General features: G+C 38.5%; 1 protein-coding gene across 1 annotated transcript in view; it reads right to left on the bottom strand.

Annotated features, from left to right (window-relative positions):
• MTFMT (mitochondrial methionyl-tRNA formyltransferase) overlaps nucleotides 1-19,532 on the bottom strand; it is a 34,264-nt gene that overhangs the window by 3,708 nt on the left and 11,024 nt on the right. The window contains exons 5-9 of the mRNA XM_058427200.1: nucleotides 17,649-17,751; nucleotides 16,335-16,410; nucleotides 12,285-12,376; nucleotides 1,948-2,026; nucleotides 694-776 (exon numbers count right to left, since the gene is read on the bottom strand). Of these exons, the coding sequence (XP_058283183.1) occupies nucleotides 694-776; nucleotides 1,948-2,026; nucleotides 12,285-12,376; nucleotides 16,335-16,410; nucleotides 17,649-17,751 (433 nt within the window). The remainder of the gene's footprint in view (nucleotides 1-693; nucleotides 777-1,947; nucleotides 2,027-12,284; nucleotides 12,377-16,334; nucleotides 16,411-17,648; nucleotides 17,752-19,532) is intronic.

Raw genomic sequence — 19,532 nt, 5'->3', positions numbered from 1 at the left:
ATTACAGGCCTCTGCCACCACGCTCGACTAATTTTTGTACTTTTAGTAAAGACGGGGTTTCTCCATGTTGGTCAGGCTGGTCTCGAACTCCCGACCTCAGGTGATCCACCCGCCTTAGCCTCCCAAAGTGCTGGGATTACATGTGTGAGCCACCTTGCCTGGCTAAACACTCTTCTTAAGTATGAAATTCTCACATGAACACCATATGATGCAAAATACCTAGGAACTGGAAGGAATGTAGAACACTTCTCAGAACACACCATGATCTTATAAAACAATAATGATTCCAAAGTTATTTTAAATAGTTCAGAAATCTCCTCTTTACTACTGTTAATCAGTAAAAGCAAGTAGGATACGTGTCCTGTAGTAGTTCAGCCAGATATTTTGATATGACTATCTTTTATGTTACCAAGCACAAGAGCTGTTAATTAAATTGGGCTACTGAAAATACACGTGTTCTTTTAAGAAAGCACTGAAGTTACTGAATCTTCTTTGATTGAGTAATAATAATGCCTTGGCAAAACTTCACTTTCAAAAAATTATGCTAGAGACTTCACTATTTCTTAGAAAATTAAACGATCTCCTGACCCAATCTGATGGACAGGCAGTTAAGTTCCAACTAAAAATAATAAATGATACAGACTATAACACAGTAAAACAACTATGATAACTTGAAACTAATGGAAAACATACCTTGCAATAAACCAACAGTATTTGTGACTGTTTGTGGTATATTACTGATCCTGGAATAAGAGCCTGTCCCGTTAATTTTGAATCTGAAGAATGGAAAAAAGATATACAAGAGAGAAAAGCAATTATGCAACTTCATAGTACTTCTTAAAAATCAAAAAACATCTTGGGAGGCAGTACTGATGCCGGAGAGAACACATTTGCTGATGTTGACTTTGTAAACCAAAACTTAAAAGGAAACCACAGTGCTCTCTGTACATCAGAAACCCAAAGGAAAGCTTCCCATGCACATACAAAGCTATATTTCCTTTACCCAGTGACCACCTAAAATGCTGAATCTCTAAGTTTTGTGTTAGTGCTTTGGTGAAATAACTAGCCAACGGGGGGAAATACATGGGATGTTTAGGATTTAGGCTGGCCCTTTCATCCCTGCCCAAACAAATCCTAATTCCTAGGTTCCTGGGGAACTCCAACTACCTCTAAATTAAACCAGCTTCCTCTGTGGCCCACATTCCTTCTGTCCACCATCTTGGGAGGATGCTGATGGGCCTTAGAATGGACTTGTGGCATGAAATAGGAATACACTCTGGCCTAGATTTTCACTGAGTTGCCCAGAAATTTTCATTATAATATTCACCAGAATGAAAACTAATCGAGTCATTCTGTACTCTCTGAAAACCTTAAGGCAGGAAATCACAGAGCTTAAAATGGGATAGAAACACTGCTTTGCCTACTCCCCAGGGTCCTGTAATAATTTTTTTTTTTTTTGAAATGGAGTTTCACTTGTTGCCCAGACTGGAGTGCAGTGCCACAATCTTGGCTCACTGAAATCTCTGCCTTCCAGGTTCAAGTGACTCTCCTGCCTCAGCCTCCCACGTAGCTGGGATTACAGGCATACACCATCATGCCCAGCTAAATTTTTGTATTTAGTAGAGACGGGGCTTCACCATGTCAGTCAGGTAGTCTCGAACTCCTGACCTCAGGTGATCCACCCGCCTTGGCCTCCCAAAGTGCTGGAATTACAGGCGTGAGCCACCGCGCCCGGCCAGTTCTTGTAGTGATTAAATGAGAAAATATATGAGAATGAGTGTTACAAAGAATAAGACAATAAGTGAATGTAAAGTATCATCATTACTGAACTGAAACAAACTAAAATAATTCTTATTTTTAGTAATTGTGACATATGATAAAACAGACGTATTTCCAGATAGACTACAGTGAAAACAGCTTCCACATTAGCTATTCAAAAGTTAGTACCAGCAAGGACTGAACTGTTAACTTCTACCAAATCCAGAAGTTTAATGGTGTTCGCCATCCAGAGCGTCTGCAACGGAATCTGCAAGTAAAATTAAAGAAGGTATGATAAGGAATACACTCAACTCCCAAACCCTTTTCAACTACTATTTTGTGTTAATCTAGACTTTTCTTTCAATTAGAGGAATTGGGAACTCAGTCACTAAGTTTGATGGAACAGACCATAAACATGACTCTCTACATCAGTGTTTCCAGGATTTATAAGATCTTGTTTTTTTTTATTTTTTTTGAGACGGAGTCTCGTTGTGTCACCAGGCTGGAGTGCAGTGGCGCGATCTTGGCTCACCGCAAGCTCCGCCTCCTGGGTTCACGCCATTCTCCTGCCACAGCCTCCCGAGTAGCTGGAACTACAGGCGCCTGCCACCACGCCCGGCTAATTTTTTCTATTTTAAGTAGAGACGGGGTTTCACCGTGTTAGCCAAGATGGTCTCTAACTCCTGACCTCGTGATCCGCCCGCCTTAGCCTCCCAAAGTGTTGGGATTACAGGCGTGAGCCACCGCACCCAGCCAATTTATACTATCTTAAATGTTACTTTTAAATCAATGTTTATATCTAATATACTAATATTTCCAATTAAAAATTTATTATCCTTATGAAAAAATGCAAGCATTACATCAATTATGTTAAAAAATTTTAGAAAGTGATAGTATTCTGTATTTATTCCCATCCCTATAGGTAACGACTGTTAAGTCTGATGTGCATTTCCCTGTATTTTTTTCTACAAATATTATTATAAAAACCTAGAACACAGTGATAGAGACAGGAGACAGCCAAATGCCACCCCGGTCATTATACACAGTGGGCTTGCCTAAACATGTCCATGGTGAAAAATTCTGTCCCTTAACACATGCACAGTAAAGGAAATAAATCAATGTGGCGTGGCTCAGACTAAGGGCCCGCATGAGCACTGGAAGAATGGGGGTGGAGCCACCAGGAATTTGTGCCTTATGCAGGGGAAGAACCTGGCCTCTTCAGCTCCTGTGTGGTGGCCTGGTATTTAATCTGTGAGGTGGGAGCCTGTTGGCAGGACCCCCTCTTTTTTGCTGAGCGCTTTCTTTTAATAAATTCCGCTCTCCTCACCGTTCAATGTGTCCACGTGCCTAATTTTTCCTGGTTGTGAGACAAGAACCCAGATTTTAGCTGAGTTAAGGAGCAAGAAGTCCTGCATCAATACTATTTTACAAGGACTTTTGTTATTGGACCATAAAGCATTGATGTTTCATCAGTACATACTTATTGATTTCACTCTATCTGCTGCACAGTAACCCATTTTATGAATATGTAATTTATGCAACTACCTTTATGATAGATATTTCAGTTATTTTCAATTTATTGCTATTTATAACACTATAAACTAGGGTAATAACCTTGTAGATATATCTTTGAGGACTTACACATTTCTGGATAATAGTTTTGGGGTTTTTTGTTTGTTTTTAAGTGGAATGCCTGGGTTAAACAGCATCAACATTTTATTGCTAAATTGCCTGGATAAGTGAGAAAAAAATATGATAATCTCTTGCTGTTTATTATTAGTGAAGCTGAGGAGCTGTCCATGTATTTATGTGCACTTTTAATTTATTTATCTGTAACCTGCCTATTTATGCCCTTTGGTTATATTTTTTAAAACTGGGATGGTTATCTCATTAATTTGCAAAAATATTTTCTATATTTAGGAAATTAGCCTTTTAACTCTTATATGTGTTGTGAATATTTTCCTCAGTTTTGTTGACTTTTAATCTTGGGGACAGCCATATTTTCCATGCATAAGTTTTTTATTTTCATAAGTCTTTTCTCTCATGACTTTGGTGGTTCATATCATACTTAAAAAGGCCTACCCCACACTTTAAGATTATTAAATATTGTCAAATTATTCAGTTGTGCTTTTTTCTAGTCCTTGTGATTTTATTTTTTATATTTAAATCCTTAATCCATCTATATTTTGATTTTTTTATTATGGTAAAAAACATGTAAGAAAAATCTACTCAATTAACAAATTATAAGTATACCGTACAGTATTGTTAACTACATATACATTGTTATAGTATAGCAGTTACTATGATTTTAAAAGATAGGATTTGAGGGCTTCCCCCACCAATGGTTGGCCAGTTATCCCAATACTATTTACTAGATAATCCATCTTACCCCTCCCTCCAGTATGAAATACCACCTTTATCATGTAACACATTTCCAACATACCTGAGATCCTAGAGCCTGATTTAAATGTTAATAAAATTTAACACACACCAGGCAATAAGTTCTCTAAAATTTCTGAATTGAATGCATTTATTTCCAGACTGTAGTTCAATCCTCTATTTCATACATGAAGAGAGTGAGGCTCAGAGAAATGCAGCTATTTTTCCAAGGTTGGACCCAGCTAGTTAGTAGCAAAGCCAGGACTGGCTTCTGTTTTCTGATTCTCAGTGTAGTGCTCTTTTTATGACATCCCTTAAAGAGGGTATTCAACTTTCAGAAGAGTTAGGTTGTTGTAATAATTTGAACATTAAATCAAATAAGTAAATGAATTTGAAGAACAAGTTCATAACTGTATCTATGTCATAGCCTCTTCTATAACCTGCTGGCTCACTTTTCTTTCGCCTGCTTCAATAAAAGTTCTGAAACGATTTTCATATGTGCAATTTTTTTCTTTTAAATAACTCAAAATATTTTTGAAACATGCTTACTGACTAAAAAAGATTTCTATTTTCTGAGAGTAATAAACATGCTAGGTACATACTCAGAATATAGTCTTGTTCTTGAGGAGGTAAAGCTCACCTTATCATCAGAGCATTGTAGAAAGGAAAGGGATGGTAAGAATATAATCATTTTGGTGTCTGCCATCATTACTGCCAAAACAGTATGTTTGCATGAATTTACATTCACCTAGTTCATTTCCTTTGATCTTGACAGTTGTGTACATGGTCATTAACCCCACTTTAGAGGTAAAAAAAAAAAAAAAAAGCAGAAGCTCAAAGACAAGGGCCTTCCTCTCAGTTAGTAAAGGGCAGCTCTAGGAACCAAACCCCACCTTCTGGCTCAGTCTTTTATAGCACAAAGCTTTTCTCCGTGTACAGGGAAGATAAACTGCAGAGGGTAAGAATCATCATGTAGTAAGTTATAGGTACCAAGAGATTTCAAGCTACTGGCCTAAATTGCATCTCAGGAAGTTGTCTATTTGATATCTCCATATGAATGTCTTCTAACTTAACATATGTCAAACTTAACATGGCCAAAACTATTGATTTCTCTTCCCAAATTTGTTCCTCCCCAGACATCCTCATCTCAATTAAATGGTTCCATATTCACCCAGTTTCTCAAGCCAAAAATCTATGAATGATCCTAATTTATCTTTCCCTAATTTCCCAGATTCCATCAGCAAATTCCACTGACTCTATCTCCAAGCATAGTCTGGATGTCCACTTCTTTCTATCCACCATTATCATTGTTCCAAACTGCCATCATCTGTCATCTGGCTACAGTTGCAGCAGCTTCTTTTTTTTTTAATTTTTTTTATTTTTATTTTTTAAAGACAGGATCTTGCTCTGTTGCCCAGGCTGGAGTGAAGTGGTGGAATCACAGCTCACTGCAGCCTCAACCTCCCAGGGTCAAGTGATCCTCCTACCTCAGCCTCCCGAGTAGCTGGGACTATAGGTGCATCCCACGATACCTAGCTAATTTTTGTATATTTTGTAGACACAGGGTTTCACCATGTTGCCCAGACTGGTCTAGAACTCCAGGGCTCAAGCGATCTGCTCTTCTTGGCCTCCCAAAGTGCTGGTATTACAGGTATGAGCCACCACACCCAACCAGTTCCCTAACTGACCTCCACTCCACTCTCTAGCAGCAGCCAGGGCAACCTTTTAAGAATGTACATACCTAATCCCATTACTCCCTGCCGTGGCCCTCTGATGTCGTCCCACTGCACATCAATCCTACTCAATCTTGCTTCTCCCCTCACCTTAGCTACTCTCCATCTTGCCAGCTATGCTCCAGCCACACCAGCCTCATTTGTGTCCCTCAAACATGTCCATCTCTTTTCTATCTTGGGTTGTTTTTTGTTTTGTTTTGTTTTTTGACAGCTTTATTGAGATGTAATTCACATACCAGAAAATTCACCCTTTTGAAGCTTCCAAATCAGTGGTTTTTAGTAGACTCAGGGTCATTCCACCAATGCCACTCGTTTTTTTCTTGCCTAATTTTTAGAACATTTTCATAACCCCTCTTCCCCACAAAAAACACACATCCATTATCAGAAACTTCCCATTAACCTCTCTCCTCCAGCCTATGGATTTGCCTATTTTGGACATTTCATATAAATGGAATAATAACATAGGTAGTCTGTTGTGACAGGGTTTTTTCACTTAGCATATTTTTCAGGTTCATCCATGTCATAGCATGTGATTATGGTTATGGCTGAGTATTAATAATATTCCATCGTATGGCTATATACCACATTTTATTTACACATCCATCAGTTGGATATTTGGGTTGTTTTCACTTTTTGGCTATTCTGAATAATGCTGCTATGAAGATTCGGGTACATATTTTTGTGTGAGCATAATGTTTCCAATTCTCTTGAGTATAAACCTAGGAATAGAAATGCTGGGACATAAGATAATTCTGTGTTTAACTTTTTGAGGAACCACTGAACTGTTTTCCACACAGGTTGCACCATTTTTAAGAGGTAAACATAGTACCACAAATGTATGAAGTTTCCAAATTTCTCCACATCCTTGCCAACACTAGTTTTTGTCTGTTTTTTGAATTATAGCCATCCTAATGGATGTGAAGTGGTATCTCATTGTGGTTCTGATTTGCATACCCCTAAAGACAGGTGAAGTTGCTAATCTTTTATGTGCTTATTGGCCATTCATATTATGTATCTGCTTGAAAGAAATGTCTACTCAGGGCCAGGTGAGTGGCTCATGCCTGTAATCCCAGCACTTAGGGAGGCCAAGGTGGGTGGATCACCTGAGGATAGGAGTTCAAGACCAGCCAGGCCAACATGGTGAAACCCTGTCTCTACTAAAAGTACAAAAATTAGCTGGGCGTGGTGGCGCGTGCCTATAATCCCAGCTACTCGGGAGGCTGAGGCAGGAGAATCGCTTGAATCCAGGAGGCAGAGGTTGCAATGAGCCAAGGTCATGCCATTGCACTCCAGCCTGGGCAACAAGAGCAAGACTCCATCTCGAGAACAAAAAAGAAATGTTTACTCAGAATTTTTGGCCATTTTTAATTGGGTTATTTGTCGTTTTACTGCTGAGTTATTATAAGAGTTCTTTACTCTGGATATGAGGCCCTTATCAGTTATAATGATGTGCAAATATTCCCTCCCATTCTGTAAGCTGTCTTTTTTTTTTTTTTTCTTTTTTTGAGACAGGGTCTCACTTTGTCACCCAGGATAAAACACAGTAGTGCAATCACAGCTCATTGCAGCCTCGACCTCCCCGGCTCAAGTGCATCCTCCCATTCCAGCCTCCCAAGTAGCTAGGACAACAGGTGTGCACCATGATGCCCAGCTAATTTTTTACTTTTTGTAATGATGGGGACTCACTACACTGCCCAGTCTGTTCTCAAACTCTTGGGCTCAAGCAATCCTCCTGTCTCAGCCTCCCAAAGTGCCGGGATTATAGGCATGAGCCATCACGCCTGGCCTACCTGTCTTTTTTACTTTGTTGACAGTGTCCTTTGAAGCACAACTATTTTTAATTTTGATGAAGTCCAATTTCTCTATTTTTCGTCTGATTGCTTATGCTTCATGGCATCATATCTAAGAAACCACTGCCTAATTCAATGTCATGAATATTTACACCTATATTTTCTTCTAAGAGTTTTCTAGTTTTAGCTATTCATTTAGCTTCTTTAACTTTTACGTATGATGTGACATAGGGTCTAAATTCATTCTTTTGATTGTGGACATCCAGTTGTCCCAGCTCCATTTATTGAGAATACTATTCTTTCTCCATTGGATTGTCTTGGCACTCTTGTCAACAACAACAACAACAAAAAAGGTTGCGGCGGGGAGGGATAGCATTAGGAGATATACCTAATGTAAATGACGAGTTAATGGGTGCAGCACACCAACATGGCACATGTATACATATGTAACAAACCTGCACATTGTGCACATGTACCCTAGAACTTAAGGTAAAATAATAATAATAAAAAAAGAACTATCTTTTGGGAACTACCTTTAGAAAAAAAAAATCAATTGACCATAAATGTATGGATTTCTAGACTTTTAAAAAAATTTGAGACAGTCTCACTCTGTCACCCAGGCTGGAGTGCAGTGGTGTGATCTCAGCTCACTGCAACCTCCACCTCCCAGGTTCAAGTGATTCTTGTGCCTTAGCCTCCTGAGTAGCTGGGACTACAAGCATGTGCCACCACATCTGGCTAATTTTTGTAAATATTTTTAGTAGAGATGAGGTTTCACCATGTTGGCCAGGCTGGTCTCAAACTCCTGACCTCAAGTAATCCACCTGCCTCAGCCTCCCAAAGTGCTGGGACTACAGGCATGAGCCTTCATGCCTGGCCTATTTCTAGACCCTTAATTCGATTCTAATGAGCTATAGCCAGTACCACACTATCTTGGTTACTGTAGTTTTGCAGCAAGTTTTGCAACTGAGAACTATAAGTCCTCCAATTTTGTTAGTTTTGGCTATTCTGGGCCCCTTGCAATTCCGTATACATTTTAGGAGCAGCTTGTCAATTTGTACAAAGAAGCCAATTGGGATTTTTTTGTGTTGAATCTGTACATCAACTTGGGGAGTAGAGACTTCTTAACAATACTAATACTAAGTTTATCCAATCAATGAATACTGGGGTCTTTCCATTTACTTGGGTCTTCTTTACTGTTCATTAGCTCTAATAGTTTTTCTGGAAATTCTTCATGGTTTTCTATATGCAAGATCATATCATCTACAAATACAGACAGCTTTACTTCTTCCTTTCCAACCTTTTGTTTGGTTGCCTTTTGTTTCTTTTTTCTTGTCTAATTGCCCCAACAGAACAAAGTTAAATAGAAGACATTTAACTTTGAGAGAGCAGACATCTTTATCTTCTTTGTTATCTTAAGGGAAAGGCTTTGTCTTTATTTTCTTTCTTTCTTCTTTTTTTTTTTTTTTTAAGAGACAAAGTCTGGCTATATTGTCCAGGCTGGTCTCAAACTCCTGGCCTCAAGCAATCCTCCCGCTTAGCCTCCAAAATACCTGGGACTACAAGCATCCACCACTGCGCTTGGCTTCTTTCATTAAGTATGATGTTAGTTACAGGGTCTTCATAGATGTCCTTTATCAAGTTGAGGAAATGCTCTTCTATTTCTAGTTTATTGAGGTTTTTTTAAATGTGTTGGATTTTATCAAATGCTTTTTCTGCATCTATTGAGACAGTGATGTAGCTTTTGTCCTTTATTCTACTAATATGATATGTTATATTGACTGATTTTCATATGTTGAACCAACCTTGCATTCCTGGGATAAATCCCACTTGGGGCAGGGTGTGATGGCTCACACCTGTAATCAGAGCACTTTGGGAGGCTGAGGTGGGCGGATCACTCAAGTTCAGGAGTTTGAGACCAGCCTGGCCAACATGGTGAAACCCCATCTCTACTAAAAATACAAAAAAATGAGCTGAGCATGGTGCTGCATGCCTATAGTCCCAGCTACTCAGGAGGCTGAGGTAGGAGAATTGCTGGAGCCCAGAAGGCAGAGGTTGTAGTGAGCTGAAACTGCACAATTGCACTACAGCCTAGGTGACAGGGCGAGACACCAACTCAAAAAAAAAAAAAAAAAACCCAAAAAACAATCCCACTTAGTCATCATGTATAATCCTTTTTTATATGTTGCTGGATTCGGTTTGCTAACTCTGTGGAGGACTTGTGCATCTATATTCAGGGATATCAATCTGGAGTTTTCTTTTCTTGTGATTCTTTGGGTTAGCCCACCTTGGGTTTTGCACTAGCTGTTCCTCTGCCTGGAATGCTCTTCTCTGATCTAGGCATGGCTGGCTCCTTATTGTCTTTCAGATCTCAGCTTAAGTGTCAGAGAGAGGCTTTCCCCATCACCAATCTAAAATAACCTCCAGTTATTCTATCACATGATCCTATTTTTATTTTCATCAAGGAATTCATCACACTATTTGATTTTTTTTTTTTTTTTTTTTTTTTTTGAGATGAGTTTCGCTCTTGTTGCCCAGGCTGGTGTGCAATGTGCAATCTCGGCTCACCATAACCTCCACCTCCTGGGTTCAAGTAATTCTCCTGCCTCAGCCTCCCAAGTAGCTGGTATTACAGGCATGCGCCACTAGGCCTGGCTAATTTTTTTGTATTCTTAGTAGAGACAGGGTTTCTCCATGTTGGTCAGGCTGGTCTCAAACTCCTGACCTCCGGTGATCTGCCTGCCTTGGCCTCCCAAAGTGCTGAGATTACAGGCGTGAGCCACCGTGCCTGGTCTTTTTTTTTTTTTTGCTTTTGAGATAGAGTCCTGCTCTGTCACCCAGGCTGGAGTGCAGTGGCGTGATCTTGGCTCACTGCAACCTCTGCCTCATAGGTTCAAGCAATTCTCTTGCCTCAGCCTTCCTAGTAGCTGGGATTACAGGCGCATGCCACCACGCCCAGCTAATTTTTTTGTGTGTTTTTAGTAGAGAGGTTTTCACCATGCTGGCCAGGCTGGTCTCAAACTCCTGACCTCAGGTGATGCATCTGCCTCAGCCTCCCAAAGTGCTGGGATTACAGGCGTGAGCCACTATACTTGGCCTGATTTTTTTTTTTTTGCTTATTTGTTGTCTGTCCTCCCACAACACCTGTATCTATAGTACCTAGTACATTGCTTGACACATAATAGGCCTTCAGTAAATATTTTGTTTAATGAATGAATGAATAATAGCAGCTATCATTTAATGAGTACCTATTCTGTGCCAGATACTGTACAAGATGCTGTAAATACATTATACCAGCCCTGATATTCCAATGAACAAACTAAAGCTTGGAGGTTAAATAACTTTCTTGAGTCTACAAAGTTAGGATGTAGCAGAGTCAAGATGGAACCCAGCTCTGTCTGGCCCTATGGTCCTTGTTTCCTGATGCAATTGTGTGGCAGCAGGAAAATGACAGGATTTGAAGTAAGATAGATCTCGTTCAAAACCTGACTCTGACTTTCATTAACTAGCAACACGACATTGAGTAACACTTAATAACAATTCATTATCTACTTTAAGCCTCAATTTCTTCAACTTTAAAATGGGATGATAATAACTGTAACATGAGTCTGTGATCCTCCTTATTGAAGAATTTAGCATGTTATAGATATCCAATGGTGGTTCCCCATTTTACCCAATATAAATAACAGAGATGGCCCATTAAAAACCACACACTTGGCTAGGCACAGTGGCTTGTGCCTGTAATCCCAGCATTTTGGGAGGCTGAGGGAGCGGATCACTTGAGCTCAGGAGTTCAAGACCAGCCTGGGCAACATGACAAAACCCCATCTCTACAAAAAAATACAAAAATTAGCCAGGTGTGGTGGTGTGTGCCTGTGGTTGCAGCTACTCAGGGGCCGTCACAGGAGGCTCACTTGAGCTTGGGAGGCAGAGGCTGCAGTGAGCCAAGGTTTCACCACTGTACTCCAGGACTGGGTGACAGAGCTAGACCCCATCTCAAAAAATAAAACAACACCCCCCCCACACACACACACCCACACACACACACCCCCCCCCACACACGGTAAGCTCAGTGTTCAAATAACACAAGTAGCTATTGAAATGAAAGAAAAAAACCCCACAAATTTATCAATGAACTGAGAATTTAACTCAGACATTTTAACAAACTGTTATATTACTACACTTGGTGTACCATATGTAGAAATCAATGATTTAACAATTTGATTGTAAAAAATTGGCCAAAGGCAGAAAGACATATTGGAAAAAGCACAGGATTAGGAGTGAGAAGATTTAAGTTCATTATTTAGTGACTGGACATTCCTGTTAGTTATCTCATTTTCTTTCCCCTCACCTACGAAGTAGGATAGTAAAACTTGGTTATGTGAAACTGCAATATACATATATTTAAAAGTGCTTTGTGAATTCTAAGGTCTCTATAAACACTTTAAACAGTTTAAAGAATTTTTAAGAATAAATTTCAGGTTTCCTAGGTTTTGTTCCTAAGATCAACCTTTTATTTGGGATACTTTTATTTGGGATTATTCCTAAATAAAAACATTTAGAAAGCAAATTACACACATAGAAAACCAACTAGGTAGAACTGCAACCTGACTTCCCAACTTACTATATTTCCAATGGCACGGTAAAGTCTGAATATTTGTTCTGAAGTTTGTTCCTCCCATTTTATACAACTGGTACCAGCAGAAATCTTAGGGGCTACAAGATAAAACCAAGAGCAAAAATGAATATCAGGGTCAGTGTCCATGAATTGACAGCTATTGATACTGAATAAGAGATACCAGAAAATTCATTCTAACCTCTTGACTTTTCTATATGTTCAAAATTTTCCATATATCAAGTAAAAATAATAAATAAATAATCATATAAATACTAAAATAAAACATGGGTGAACTTCTTTACATCCTGGGAGTAGAAAATGCCCTTCTAACTATGAAATGAGACTATATCAACTTTTTTTTTTTTTTTGAGACAGGGTCTTTCTCTGTCATCCAGGCTGGAGTGCAGTGGCGTGATCTCAGCTCACTGCAACCTCCACCTCCCAGGCTCAAGAGATTCTTGTGCCTTAGCCTCCCGAGTAGCTGGGACTACAGGCATGCACTACCATGCCTGGCTAATTTTTTGTATTTTTAGTAGAGACGGGGTTTTGCTATGTTTGCCAGGCTGGCCTCGAACTCCTAACCTTAAGTGATCCACCTGCCTCATCTTCCCAAAGTGCTAGGATTAGATGCGTGAGCTACTATGCCTAGGCAAAATAAACTTTTTAAAAAAAAAAATAAGACAAAAAGAAATGCCATGAGTTAAATCAAAAAACAAATGACAAGCTGAATTTGCAAATTATCTCAGAGAGGACTAATTTCTGTATTATAAAATATAAGTACTCAAAAAACTGAGAAGAAAAAGACCAAAATGTTGATAGGAAAATGGGCAAAAGATATACTACCACTCAGAAAAAAGAAATGCAAATAGTTCTTAAATATATGAAAAGATCTTCAACATTACTGACAGTGAATAAGGTACATTAAAACTACTCCAAGTAGTTTTACTATACTATTCCGAATAACCATGTTATCTTCCTAATCTTACTATTATTTGAAATAGCAAAAGATTGGAAACAACTCAAATGCCCATCAATAAGACATCAGTTGGGTAAATTATGATATATTCACATAACTGAGAACTATGCCACCATAAAAAAACAAAAAGGAGGCCAGGCATGCCTTTGGGAGGCCAAGGCAGGAGGACGGCTTGAGTCTAGGAGTTCAAGACCAACCTGAGCAACATAGTTAGAACTTGTCTCTACAACAAATTAAAAAATTAGCCAGGCATGGTGGAATGTACCTGTAGTCCCAGCTACTTGGGAGGCTGAGGTGGGAGGACTGCTTGAGCCTGGGAGGTTGAGACTGCAGTAAGCCATGGTCACACGATTGCACTCCAGCCTGGGTAACAGAGACCCTATCTTAAAAAAAAAGAAAGAAAGAGGAAAATCTCTTCTTACTAATAGGAAGTAGTCTCCAAGATACACTATTAAGTGAAAAAACAAAGGCATAGAAGAATATGTATTTCATGCCACCTTTTGCGAAGGAAAAATAAAAAATAACACTATGTATGTGTTTGCTTATTTTGGCAAAAGGAAACACTGGAAGACTAAATCAGAAACTAATAAAAATGTTACCTATAGAGGGAGGGATATGGGTTAGATGAGATAGAGATGGAAGTAGGACTTCTATGAGTGTACCTCTTTAAGCCGTTTTAACTTTTGAACCATGTAAATATTTTATGCATTCAAAAAATAAAATTTAATCATAAAAGAAAATAAAACAACCCCTAAAATAAAAAAAAAAACCTGAAACTTAACTATATATGAAACTAGGTAACAAAACCACATGGAAAAAATAATCATTACCAGGAAGTTTTGAAGGCAGTAATCTGACTGTATATCCTTAGGATATATTCTAAGGATCAAAAAGGAAAACTGTAAAGAAATCTTAAGTCTTACTTAGTATTTTTACTGTTAGTAGTAATATTGGTATTGTAATGCTGAAATGATGTTATGAATAGCAAATAAACAGGTTAATATTTAAAAAAAAGATAGTGTGAGAAAATATAAGGAAAACCCTTTAATGATAAATTTGAATCATAAACAATATGAATATTTTTTAAAAATATAACTTCTAGTTTCGTCCACTGATACCTTATCTTGCCATACATTGTTGTACCAGATGATCTCTAATTATCAACCCCACTAAAATGAACAGAAGCTCCCTGGAAATCACACTGGTTGATTTCAATGTGGGCCACAGGACACATAGGGGAGCCTGGGACATATTGTGGTGGAAGCAAGGAAGCACTCCAAACTAGTGGGAAGTGAAGAGTGTTAACAGAATGTAGGAGCCAAATTTAAGGGGCTCCCACGGGCAAATATGGGAAATTTGAGCAACACAAAGAATTATGACTGTAAAACACACTCAATGAAAATCTACGTGTCAAATGATACTAAAAAGAACGCATCTGACACCAAAATTGAAGGCAATTAATGGCATCAACTTCTTATTCTAATTAAAGAGAAAGAAGCCCCTGTCCCCATTTTAGGATGAACTAAAATTCATCTCCGATTAATGAGGAAAAACTCTTCTTTCCAGAACAATACCAGCTATTAAATGTAAAAGGAATTAGAAAATTGCCATTTTGTAATCCATAGTGAAATAATTCATTTGGGGAAGGAATATCAATCTGTACTAAAACCGTCATGTGAAAGGTTGTTAGGGAACAGGATATCTGCACAGTGCCAGAGTATTACCCCACAGATTACCTGCTAATTGCAAAAGGGAAAACACTTCTTAACACTGGAAAGATCTGGTGGTCACCATCTCAACCAAGTGATCAAACTTAGCTTCACTTGCTTTAGTACAATCTGATATTTTGGCTTACTCAAGTGGTACCTTAAGACTGTAGGGGACAAAAGTGAGACTTCTCTAGGTATGTTAACTTTTAAATCAGCTATATGTTTTACATATTCAAAAAATAACATTTAATCATAAAGAAAAATAAAAAGTAATCCCTAAAATTAAAAACAAACAAATGTTTATACTCCTAACTGTACTAAAAAAACAAAAAAGAAGAAAACAAATGTCACTGAAACACACTCTTTCCAAAAACTTTAAGCCTGAATCCAGCCAAACCTTTAGAGCTAATTATAGGAAATATTAGAGATAGGGAACAAGTTAAACAACACTGTAAGAAAACAAATCAAGTAACTGGCCTGATCTCTTCAAAAAGTCAATGACATAGAGCGAGGAAAAAAAGAGGAATTTTTTAAGAGACTAAAAAGACATAACAACTAATTACAATTAAATCCTAGTTTGAAAAATAAAACAACTATAAAATAAATTTTTAGACAATTAGGAACACTTAAATATGAACTGAACATCGGATGCTATTAGGAAATTGTTCATTTTTCTTAGGAAAGGCACACTAAACTACTTAGAGATGAAAGATCATGATTCATACTTCCAAATGAATAAGCAAAATTTAAAATACACATACTAAATACATAGAGAGAAAGAAAATATGGACAAACATTAATAATTGATGACTCTGGGGTAAACTGGTGTTTATTATACTGGTCTTTCTATTTAATATTTTCAAAATCAAAAAGTTAGAAAAAAATGCTCAATCCTTCATGAGGCTATATGCTAAGAGGGAGAAAGAATGTTTTCTAGGCTGGGCGTGGTGGCTCACGCCTGTAATCCCAGCACTTTGGGAGGCCGAGGTGGGCGGATCACGAGGTCAGGAGATTGAGACCACGGTGAAACCCCGTCTCTACTAAAAATACAAAAAATTAGCCGGGCATAGTGGCGGGCGCCTGTAGTCCCAGCTACTCCGGAGGCTGAGGCAGGAGAATGGCGTGAACCCGGGAGGCGGAGCTTGCAGCGAGCCGAGATCGCACCACTCACTCCAGCCTGGGTGACAGAGCGAGACTCCGTCAAAAAAAAAAAAAAAAAAAAAGTTTTCTACCATTCTTTGGAAAAGCACACAAAAGTGGGCACTCAATCAAAATTAAGGGAAAAGTACAACTAAGAAGTCAGAATGTTCAGATGCTATCGTGACAAGCAGAACCTTTAGAAAGATGAGAGTCTCTGCAGCCTTCACTCACCATAAGTCGCCCCCTCCGTTGGCTGCTGCCTTCCATTGCTTAGACTTTCAGGCAAATTTTTCAAAACTGAAATGAGCTAAAAAAAAAAAAAGAAGAGTGTGATATATTCAAAATGAACAGAAGAACAAAAGCAGAAACACATTACAATTCAGTACCATGAAATAACCTATAACTTTTTTTTCTTTTTCTTTTTTTCAAATTAAAAAAAATTTCTTTACTATTGGCTCTTCAAGGCTGAACCTATAACTTTAAAAGATCTACGTGGCAGGGTAAGGTAGTACATTGGCTTAAGCTGTGAGGATAGGTGTCTACTTGGAGAAACCTCAGTAGAGATTCTGCTCTCTGTAGAGTACAGGTCATTGATTCACTTCTAGAGAACGCTGTGGAAGCTTTGGCATCAGGATAGCCCGGGCTTGGCTATACACACTCTCACCCCATGGGTAACAAGGCAGTGAAACCTCATAGGAGAATGTACTATGGAGTCACCCAGCTCTGGGTTCAAGTCCTAGTTCTACCACCTGCGAGCTGTCTCATTGTGGAAAAGTTATTTAGCTTGTCTCTGGCCTTCAATGTCATCATCTGTGAAACAATCAATAGCAACAACTACCTCAAAGTTGAGAGGGTAAAAAAAAAAGTCCATACAGTATCTAGAACAGTCGTAGAACACAAGCCAATGTTCAATAAACGGCAGCTACTATTATAAGATCATTTGTGAGGTAAGTGCCTAGAATAGGAAATACCATCTATACAGGTGGGAAAAAAATATTCCTCTGTATAAAATTAACCCGTTCATATGGAAAACATAAATCTAGTCATTAAACATTTACCCAGACTCTACTCATGCAGTTTCAATGAGCTATATATACAAAGTCACAGAGAGAAGAAAGATCATCTATAGGTAGAATGGTCAGAATTCTAGCGCAAATGACTGAAGCCAGGCAAAGAAATGGAAGGAAAGCTGAGTCGCTTAGGAAATTGCTGTTAGTTCATTCTGACCGGGATGCAAGGTATTCATATGAGAGTGAGGAGAGTGAAATTGAGAAGAATAGTCTAAGGCCTCACTATGGCATGTAGTAGGCCATATAAGATCACCTGTTTCACTTGAAAGCCTTTATTCAGTACTTACTCTTTGTTAAATTCTCAAAGATTTACATGAGATCACAAATGCCAGGCTAATTTCTAGGAAGCCAAAGATGGAAACTACTCTTTTTTGTTTTTAAGAAAATTAGAAGTCACAAAATTGTTCTTCTTTTTATAACCACTTAGGAAACCCACTAAATGAGTAAAAAGCAGTATGATATTGGGGAATTATACCATGTTGGCACCCAGTCTTGACAACACTGCTTCCAATTCCTTTGCAGTGCTCTTGGGTGGCACAGGAACAGTTTCTTGTTTGAGAATTGGGCCTACATCAAACCTAGCAAAAAATCAAAATAAAATAATAACAATGATTACTATTTCCTGAATCAATGTTTGTCTACACACACAAAGATACAAGCTGGGTACAGCGGTCTGCATGCCTATAGTCCCAGTTGCTCAGGAGGCTGAGGCAGCAGGGTTGCTTGATCCCTGGAGTTTGAGACCAGCCTGGGCAACACAGCTAGCCCCTATCTCTTAAAAAATAAAAAAATAAGTAAAGATAGTTTATCACTGGCTATTAATTTGGCTGTTAGCCATTAGCAAGGAAGATATGTCAGTTTGAAAGACGGGAGAACAAAATATGGCCTGTATTTAGAGTCTAAATTTATTTTTTCCTAACCAAAGAAAGGATACAGTTGCGTACCAGGAATTTAATTACAATTACAGAAAAATTGTATCATTAGTAATAGCATGAAGAAATATCTATTTGTATATGAAAAGCATAAGGCAAATAATTTATTTTCCATGGAAGTACAGTTAGGAAGTTCATAATTATTTATTTCTATAGTCCCTTCCTCAAAGGATGGGAGTTTTGCCTAGATTATCACCATGGGTGATTTTAACTAGGGCCAGGCGTGGTGGCTCACGCCTGTAATCACAGCACTTTGGGAGGCCGAGGTGGGTGGATCACGAGGTCAAGAGATCGAGACCATCCTGGCCAACATGGTGAAACCCTGTCTCTACTAAAAATACAAAAAATAAGCCGGGCATGGTAGCGCACGACTGTAGTCCTAGCTACTCGGGAGGCTGCAGCAGGAGAATCGCTTGAACCTGGGAAGTGGAGGCTGCAGTGAGCTGAGATCATCCCACTACATTCCAGCCGGGGTGATAGAGTGAGACTCCATCTCAAGAAAAAAAAAAAAGTAAACGCAAGTATATTTGCATTCCCACAAGTCTGACATTTTACATCAAGCTTTGTAAACACTGGTCATAGGTTTTCATGAGAAATATGCTTTATTTAATTTTTTTTACTTTTTGTTTTTGTTAATTTGATTTCTAACCTAGAAGCTTTAATGTTTATTGTGAAAAATTGCAAACATTCACAAAAACGGAGTGAACAGTCTAATGAATCATCATATACACATCATTCAGATTTTCTTTTTTTTTTTTTTTTTGAGACAGGTTCTTGCTCTGTCACCCAGGCTGGAATGCAGTGGTGCGATCTTGCCTCACTGCAGCCTCAACCTCCTAGGCTGAAGAGATCCTCTCACCTCAGCCTCCTGAGTAGCTGGGACTACAGGTGTGTACCACCACACCTGGCTAATTTTTTTATTTTTTATATGTTGCCCAGGCTGGTCTTGAACTCCCGGACTCAAGTGATCCTCCCACCTCGGCCTCCCAAAGTTTAGGATTACAGGCGTGAGCCACCACGCCTGGCTCAGATTTTAGAACTACCAAAGTTTTGCCACTCTTGTCTCATCTACTCCCTCTCTTGTTTTCTGAAGTAAGTTAAAGCAAATCCCAGATACCACGTTGTTCTTGTGAACTTGTGAATTATTCTTTTCTAAGGGGAAATTAGGTGGTAACAGGCAGAGACTGAATAAACTCCTGAAGTAATTCTAAATAATTGTTTCTAAAAAATTGTTCTAAATTGTTTCTAAATTGTTCTAAAGTGTAGGTATGACAGGAAAAAAATGAATGTTTTAGGACAATTACATTGCATATTGATATGCAATATATTCTTATTTCAGGTTCCACAAATTTTTTGGCCATAGTTTAGAAACCACGGCCAGCAAAACCAAGATTCAAAACAATTAACATACAAAAATCCATCTCTCA

The sequence above is a fragment of the Hylobates moloch genome, unplaced genomic scaffold (assembly GCF_009828535.3).
Source record: "Hylobates moloch isolate HMO894 unplaced genomic scaffold, HMol_V3 SCAFFOLD_14, whole genome shotgun sequence".
In the NCBI taxonomy this organism is placed as follows: Eukaryota; Metazoa; Chordata; class Mammalia; order Primates; family Hylobatidae; genus Hylobates; species Hylobates moloch.
Note: the sequence above shows the minus strand (reverse complement) of the source record. Positions and strands in the feature narration are given on the sequence as shown.